Source organism: Pseudorasbora parva, chromosome 10 (genome assembly GCF_024679245.1).
Source record: "Pseudorasbora parva isolate DD20220531a chromosome 10, ASM2467924v1, whole genome shotgun sequence".
NCBI classification, from domain to species: domain Eukaryota; kingdom Metazoa; phylum Chordata; class Actinopteri; order Cypriniformes; family Gobionidae; genus Pseudorasbora; species Pseudorasbora parva.
In genome coordinates, this window is record NC_090181.1 from 19837594 (window position 1) to 19847115 (window position 9522).

At 36.5% G+C, this 9522-nt stretch overlaps 1 protein-coding gene across 1 annotated transcript in view; it reads left to right on the plus strand.

Annotated features, from left to right (window-relative positions):
• Positions 1-168: 168 nt before the first annotated feature.
• zgc:174356 (uncharacterized protein LOC100137120 homolog) overlaps positions 169-9522 on the plus strand; it is a 53657-nt gene continuing 44303 nt past the window's right edge. Inside the window, exon 1 of the mRNA XM_067454584.1 lies at positions 169-381. Within this exon, the coding sequence (XP_067310685.1) occupies positions 265-381 (117 nt within the window). The 5' untranslated portion in view covers positions 169-264. The remainder of the gene's footprint in view (positions 382-9522) is intronic.

Here is a 9522-nt window from a genome sequence, read left to right on the forward strand (position 1 = left end):
AAGGCCAACCACTTTTACAACCACAAAGTAGAACAACTCCTGATAAGAGAATGTTGAGAGAGACAATTTCCTCCTGTTCCAGCTGACATGCATGTGACTAACCTTACAGTGTGTTTTAACAAGAAAACACTTCCCTTGTCCATTATTCCATTTGGACAGTATGAACGATTAACATGGGTTTACTCTACCTAACACGGCTTTAATATTAAGAGACTTTTTCCTTTTTCCTTCCTCGCCCCTATATCTGTCACTGCAAAGCTGAATATGTCGGCATGGAAAGAGAAGCTAAGGAGAGTTGTTACAGTGGAGCCAGTGATTTTCTTCTACATGACTAGCATTTTCATTGTAACACCTGCATATCAACAGATGGTTATCATAAAGGTAAGAAAGCTGCTACTTTTGTGATTTAAAGCAAGCAAAGTAAAGGGAGAGAGTGAAAGGGAGAGGCATTAATCAAGCTGGTCCGGCGAGTCAGTGTTTTGTTCTTTGAACTGAAAACAGGTCAGCAGGGTCCAGTTCTAGTACACAAAACGGAAATGCCCGAAGCAGTACCACAGAGCGCTTGGAGAATAGCAGTGGAGCTCGAGATGTACTCAAAACCCAAAACTACAACAGGCATTAATCAAACCGAACCGGCCATGACAGTCCCAGAGCAAAACAACAGGCGCTGCGATCACTCATGCACCAGATTAAACAATCGCTGACAGTCATTAGTCTGTATTCTGTTGCTGAACTTAAACATTGGCTATGCTTGAGAAACTTCAGTATCTTGATTTTAACCTTGTGCAATGTAGGAAACTGATATGACATTTTACTTTTTGGTAAGTTGTCCAACGATGTGACACATCTGAACCTTTTTTTTTTACAGCTTTTACTATTTCAGAGACTACTACAGGGTATTTGAAAAATGTATTTTCAAATGTATTTGTCATGCATTCGAAATGAACAAGCGAAGCAGAAAGATGATTAAAACATATCCAGCCATTCTGAATAAAATTTAAAAAATATATTTTACAGGCAAAAGTGCATGTATTACCTGGCTAAAAATAGACTTCCATGGTTAAAATGTAATACAGTTAGGATATTTTATATTAGGTATTTTGCTTCCAAACACACACACACACACACACACACACACACCAAGGTTATTATAGTTTTGCTTTTTGAAATTAGTTTTTATTTTAGTATCGTTTTCAATTTTGCTACAAATTTCAGTTTAGTTTTAGTTAGTTTTACAAATGGTTTTGCTAGTTTTAGTTTAGTTTTTATTTTGCAAATACATTTCTATTTAGTTTTTATTTATTTAGTTTCAGTTTTAGTTTTAGTAATTATAGTTTAGCAGAGTTACCATAATGAAGTGTAGAGACCAAATCAAGGTTTTTAATTTCAGCAAAGTTTAATGTTTGCAGAGATTAGAGTTTAATCTTACTTCCTTAAGTGAAATAACTTGATAAACAAGCATTATTGTTTAAACCCAGGACGGTCTTACAAAACATGCATAAAGTTGGGTCTTCACCTTTGAGCAAAAAAGCTCGAGTCAAACTATGACCTATACAAACAACAATCTGGAGATTAAAAATGAAATAAATTATATTTTGATATTAAAAAAATTATATTTGATATTTTTGACATAGGCTAATACTCAGAGGATCTATCTTAAAGAACAAAATAAATGCAACGTAAAATATAAAAGTAAAAATTATAAATTCCAGACAAACTCATTCATAACAAAGATGAAATATTGTTAAACAATTAAAAGCTTATTTTAATTTCTTCAGTAGTACAATGTAGGCTAGCAGTGTAAGACCACAGCTAAAGTCATCTGAATACAGCCAACACACACTGTTGTGCTCTGTGTGTGTGTGTGTGTGTGTGTGTGTGTGTGTGTGTGTGTGTGTGTGTGTGTGTGTGTGTGTGTGTGTGTGTGTGTGTGTTGTGCTTTAATTGTAAAGGGGACCAATGTCCTCATTTATCTAGTAAAATATTATGATAACTTTATTATTATTTATAAGCCTTTTTAACTAGTGAGGACCAGTCAAATGTCATCAATAGTTAAAAAGGCTTATAAATCGGCCAAAACATGTTTTTATTTAAATCTATTGTTTTGCACGTTCTTGGGATGGGTAGGTTTAGGGATAGGGGTTGGGTTAGGAGATATAAAATATCATTAACCTGATATAAAATCAATGGAAGTCTATGCAATGTCCTCACTTATATAGTGAAACAAACGTGTGTGTGTGTGTGTGTGTGTGTCCTGGTATTCCCTACTTTGTGGGGAAATGTCTCCACACAGATAATAATATTATTAGTAGTAAATGATTATGATAACACCTTTGAGCCTGTCAATATTATGCAAACATTAAATCTCAAACGCACAGTAGACTGGTACATGCTACTATAGTTGCTGACTTTTGCGCCTGTGTCTCTCGTCGCGTAAGAAACAGCATTCTAAAACAGTGAGCTTAAGTTAAAAGAAGTTCAACGTGCATCTCATTACCTCGTGTTATTTCCCATTTCACTGCCACGGACGCATTGATTCTTTGTGAACTGCCGTTTGAGACTAGCGATGTGTTGTTGCCTGTCTGCACGCGTCCGTCACAGGACAGCGGTTAATCTCCTCAGATCGCTTCACGCGCAGTAGCGCAATACAGACACTCCCTCAACCGCCACAGTCAGATTTTCCACCACATTAAATAGGGCTTATTAATAACGAAAACGAATATTTATTTTTGCTAATTATTATTTTATTTCAGTTCGTTTTTTAGTAAGAGTAGTTAGTTTCGTTTCGTTTTAGTTTTTTATTTATTCAAATTTTTTAATTTTATTTCAGTTTACGAAAATGTTTTTTGACCAATAGTTTTAGTCTTAGTTTCAGTTTTCGTTTACGAAAATAACCTTGACACACACACACACATGCACGCACACACACACACACACACACACACACACACACACACACACACACACACACACACACACACACACACACACACACACACACACACACACACACACACACACACACACACACACATCATACACTTGCAGAAGTTGCCAACTTTTTGCAGAGTCAATAGCTACAGACCTCCAAACTGCATGTGGCATTTAGATTAGCTCAAGAACAGTGTGTAGAGAGCTTCATGGAATGGGTTTCCATGGCCGAGCAGCTGCATCTAAGCCTTACATCACCAAAAGCAATGCAAAGTGTCAAATGCAGTGGTGTAAAGTGCGCCGCCACTAGACTCTAGATCAGTGTAGACATGTTCTCTGGAGTGATGAATCACACTTCTCTTTCTGGATATCTGATGGAGGAGTCTGGGTTTGGCTGTTGCCAGGAGAACAGCATTTGCCTGACTGCAATGTGCCAAGTGTAAAGTTTGGTGGAAGGGGTGGGGGGTTCTGGTGTAGGGTTGCTTATATATATATCAATAACTTATGTCAAATAATGAATTAACAGCATCAAAGTATAAATGTAAGGAGAAAATGCAGAAAAATAATATGTGAACTGTGATGACATTTCTATGAATATAAATAATGCAGTGAATATATGCATTTGCTTAAGGGTGACGCTTTCCAAAACACGCAGCTGTTTTTAGTTCCTGCTCGTGTCACTTTGCATTTTTTTTTCTGAGTGAGTGTCCTTCCTTTCCTCTCTCCTCTATATTCTCTTACCCTTCCAATGAACTCTGCAGCTCCACACATAACAGCTCTCAGAAAAATGTGGATGAATATATCATATGAATGAGCACAACTCCACGCAGTGAAAACTGTTCAAAGATTAAAGAGGGTCCAATCATTTATTGCAAAGTGCTCATTTACGCCACTCTTAATGGCCTCGATTCTTGCCATTTGCTCCTTGATATCATCATATTTGTGAGGTTGCGGTTTGTGAGATTCCCCGAGGCTTGTTCTTACAATAACTGTGGGCGTCCCCCGACGCGATGAGTTACTGCCTGGGTTGTGCATCATTCCCATAATGCCTTAGAGAATCATTACTGACAATGAATAAAAACTTAGAGAAGTAGAAAATCCTTAAAGCTGACCTTAGAAGCAATACCTGACTTTCATTTTTAAAACATTTGATCCAGATAAAAAAAAAGGACTGTTAAAGCTCTTGCGCTGGCTAGTTTTGTACAAAATGCTAAGACCCACCTTAAAGGTCCCAAGGCATGACATTTTTATTTTATGAGGTTTTTCAACATTTATATGAGCTCCCCTAGCCTGCATATTGTCCCCAAGGGGCTATAAATTTTGATCGGTGTAAACAGAGTTCTAGCTGTCTTTCTCTGCCTTTGAAAAAATCAGAGCCCGTATGAACTGATCTTGAATTATCCTGTTATGACGTCATACCAGGAAAGGTTTCCTCCCCTTCCTCTGCTTTGCCCGCCCAGAGAATTAGTAGAGAATGGATTCAGTTTATCAGTGGCATGTCAGCAGCAGAGGCTGTACCATATGGATTCAACAGCACCACCATAAACAGTGAGTTCTGATGTGTAGCTAATCATTCAAGTTCACACAAACTTTCTTTCTAAATCGTTTAATACTGTCAGTCCTGCAGCTGGCCGTGTTGATGCATCAGTGAATCAAGCCAGTGACTAAAACAATCAACTTCATGTCATTTCTGTTAGCAGCATGAAACAGATATGCTATTTAAATGATTAAACTACAGAGAGCGATCAAAGAACAGTCTTTATAATGTTCGGATCTGTCCATCACACGTATATCTGCAGTGCACACTTGTCCAAACTGCTGTTTAAATGATGTTGCTCTAGTAATTATGCTCAACAGAAGCTCTTACTGTATTCATGTCGATGTCATGTTTGCTGTTAGCTGTGGTCGAAATTACGTTTTAAAGTTCACTCGTGTTTATTCAGAGCTCTCAGATACAAACAAAATAAACTCCCCTCATGCTCTCAACAACTCGGTACACACTTCCTCAGCAATCTTTACCCAGCTTAAGCCCTATTCGGACGGGATTAGATTAACATGGGGACATGGGGGTAAAGTCATTTTACCTCAGGACGTCTGTAATATTAATGGCCAATTCGCATGGGATAAGACATCTCAGTAAAACTAGTAGAAGTGGGAGGAGTAACTCGCTTTACACACGACAGTATCCTCCGTGTTGCCATGTGCGTATGACGCTGCTGTTATCACAGGGTCAAACACAACATGAGCGCCAGTCTGAACTCCGTCTCAGGCTATATATGTGTGTTTTAATAAACAGTTAGATCCAGTCTAATGATTCTGATTGGATTGTGTTGGGTAATAGACACTTTGCTAGAGCTAAAATAAGTGTTGTTCCTCTAATAAATGCTTTTGATCTTCTTTTTGCTTTAAATGATATGTGGAAAATACTGGACGTTTGACACAGATTTGGGTAACACTTTATTTTGATAGTCCACTTTAGACATTCTACTAACTATAAGTAACTTTGCAACTGCATGTCAACTAATTGTAATTAGAGTATTTGTAGACTGTCTGATTAATATTACTAAAACTTTATTTTGTCGGGTTCCCCCAACAGACATTCTACTGACTATAAGTAAATTGGCAACTACAATTCAACTTATTCTACTAACCCGAACCCTAACACCTAACCATGACCTACCAGTCTACTGACAGTATACTAATACTCTAATGAGAGTTAGCTGACATGTAGTTGCAAAGTTACTTATAGTTAGTAGAATGTCTAAAGTGGACTATCAAAATAAAGTGCAACCCAGATGTGTCCCAAAACCTACAACGCAGTCGAATGCTTCAAGCGCCTCCATGCTCGCAAAATGCGCTTTTTTAAAAACGTCTAAACTGGAAATGATGGAATTTTACCACACATTTTTACTGTGGGTCTATTCGAACGGGATTAGTATTACCCAAGATAATTTTTCCGGACCTTTTTACAGAAGGTAAAAGTCTCGGTAATCTTCACTGACAATGACCGTAATGATTACAGAGATGGCACATTGGGACGGGACTAAAATCACAGAGAACCTCTGGTAATAATTACTTTACCCACACGTCTCATCCAGTACGAATAGGGCTTTAGTCTCTCTCTCTCTCTCTCTCTCTCTCTCTCTCTCTCTCTCTCTCTCTCTCTCTCTCTCTCTCTCTCTCTCTCTCTCTCTCTCTCTCTCTCTCTGTCAGTGAGTGCTACTGCTGCTGCTCGCGGCCTCGCACGACTACATACTAACAATATAAGTACATCTCAGGAAGCATTATAAAATAATAAAATAATCCATGCCATGGGACCTTTAAAAAAATGCTGACTTTAGCAATTGTTGTCAGTTTGTACTGTTATCTCATATAAAATAGTAATGAACACTTTCACTTATATGCTATGTAAAATATAATATGAGCAAGAGGACTATTGAGCTTTGTTGTAGATTTTACCACACACCTGACTTTACCTGGGGCATTTCCTGATCGACGGAAATATATCAGTTTTAATAGAATAGTAACATGGCACAGGTGACATGATTTATTACATCATTTTCCAACAAAACAATGTATATGTATAATTTAGCAAAACCTTTTGTTATTAGTTATATATATAAAAAAACTTGGATTTCTTGAATACTTTTACTTAAAGGAAGTGTATGTAATATTGTGGCAAAAACTGGTACTGCATTCAGTTTCCCCTCTCCACCTTCCCCCTGACTCGAGGTTGCCAGATAGGCTGCAGGATCCAGCAGGAGTGTTTGTAGCTGTAGCTGTGGTAACTAGAGCAGATCTGGCAACCTGGATGCAGAAACACTACTGACTTTGTGATTGGTCGATAGGTGGAGGGTGGAGCTTCAGGCCAAAACACAACATGTCGACATCAACATCAGTTGAGGGCTGCAACAACAACTTTTAAATGACAATATCCTGGCCTGACTGTTGTTAGTGATATAAGTATTTTAAATTAACATGATTTCTTGATGTCTAGTTAAATATCAGGGCCATTTTATGATTACAGTTTTTCTCAGTCGCTTTGGTACATTTCTCGAATCAAACTCACAATTTGCAAAACAGTAAGTGTATTTCTCAAAACAATTTGTACAAATATCAAAACACCATGGATAACCTAAAAAGCCACTCTCTTGCTCAAAATCTTTAGTTCATCTCTCAAAAGTAAATATCTGTGTCTATGAACATGTCAGAATGAATGAAAGTCCTTGTGTAATTGTGTACGGATAAGACAGTAAAATTGTTTAGTCATGTTGTCAATATAACAGTTTACTCTGGAGGGATGTTCTGATGGAAACTACGGCTAAAATTTTGATGACAATTATTGTCAATTGTAAGTTACATCTTAGTGTATGTGTGAGTGTAATTGCAAGAGAATGGAAAAGATTTAAATTTACACTCTTACTGTTTGTACTGTATTTTATTGACAGAAAATGTCATTGAGATACAGAAATGAAAAGACTGCACTGAATAGCACACACACAAAAAAACCTAAAGAAGAAATGTGAACATCTGGGAGCAATTTACAAAATTCAGGACAGATTTAGAAAAAAAGTCTAATGGAAATATAGAAAGTATAGAAATATGCTTGACATATTATGATAACTTGTTCAACAATTTTGCATGTAAAGACTTATGCTATGAGCTTGTGCCTAAATGTTGTGGAGGGTGAGACTATTCAACAGAGACCCAATATTATACATTTTGATCAACATGACATAAGCAACTGATAATGTAGGAAAAAACAGAAAATTGTACATAATCATTTGCATGGATGTACCGAAGCATTTGCAGCTTGTTCAAAGAAATGAGAAACTGCTATTTTGATATGCACAAGTGAAACAATGATGTGAGAATTGAACAGGTAGTTTTGAGAAGTTCAATTCTGATCTGAGAAATCTACCAAAGCGACTGAGAAAAACTGCTGAAATACATTTCTTACATATAGTTCCTTGTCATGAGTTATACAGTATATTTAGATATATTTCTAGTTTTATTTCCCCTTTTGTTGTATTTAGATATGATTCAGACACACATTGACTTTGGTCAAATGTTTGGGGACATTTTGTTTTCAAAAGCATATAAATGTTAATCCTGCAAGAAAATTACATGTTAGTTATGATTAATTAAAAATTCCATCACAGCATGGACCCTTTTTATATTTCCAGGGCTCTCAGAAACAGATGTCATTATAGTTGGGTTGACTTCTAGTGGAAACTACAACAAATATACCTTCCCATTTCCTTGAATTGCAAAAGAAAAATACATGTTAGCAATTTTATGACTTGATAGATTTGACAGATTATGTTGGTCTGAAGAGAAAAAGTGTGTTATTATTAAAAATAATGTAATTAATGCCAAGATAATATAACAAAAAGTATATAATATAGTTATATATAATGTCGCAAATGTACATCATTTTTGATGAAATATGTTTTTGTACAATAATAATAATAATAATAATAATAATAATAATAATAATAATAATAATAATAATAATAATAATAATAATAATAATAATGATAATGATAATAAAAACTAAAAGATTTATGATGTTAACTCGTCATCACAGTTTGTGAAAAGGGTCCATTAGGATTAAGCTTGGAAAAAGCATGATTGCAAATGTGATATACAACTTCCATAAGTTTCAGTTCAATAAACAAACAATATTGAATGATAGAGAATTAATATTGAGCTTACATCTTAGACACAATATTGCTTGTTTTTGCTAATCCAATGAAAATCCAAACAAAGCTAAAGCAGCAGCATCACTGACTGAAATTTTACGTCATTCAAAATTGAGTGAATGACTCAGTGGTTCACTTAGACGTCCGTTCCTGAACAAATCTGGCCTTTTTTAACTAATCAGTTTAATCAGTCAAAGAATGATTCACTCAAAATCACTTGTCGCCACTTCATGGCATAAAGATTAACCTGTAAACGAACACAATCCCATGGCAATTTGAAGCTATACATTACATTTTTTGTGTGATATTGGTGGTTAAATTGTACAATCTTATTTGTACATTTTTGTAAAATCTGTTTATGCCCCAGTGGTGTTATGTTTCGGCATGGAGTTAAGGGTGGACTGTGTTTACTTAAAAAAAAAAAAAAAAAAAATGATATGTTCATATGATTCATATAAACATTTTCTTGTGAAAGCAGTTGCAGAAAACACAATACATTCTAGTCTCCCAGTAGTCTGGAAACTCACCATAGACTGGGCTCAATCCGAGGGGCGGGATAAACGGTTGTCTTTCAAACTCCCTCTGCACGCGATAGGATAGCGCTACACCAACCAGAGCAACGAAGGTGAAGCAGAGCTCGCTGACTGATTAAACATTCGCCGTATCCGGTCGGCTAAACTATGAACACATCTTCCCGCTCTTTGTTCTTTTCTCAGAGAAAAGCTTAACTCCAAGTCTTCCAGAGTCGCGGTCAGAGCTGATTCGAAAGACCGCCGCTGTTCGCCAGTTTCTGTGTTTACTAGAAGCACGCAAACGCAACTCGGCCGTCGTCATTATGGCCCCGCCCGCCCACTCTATACACGATGTGATTGGGGCGTCCAGATTT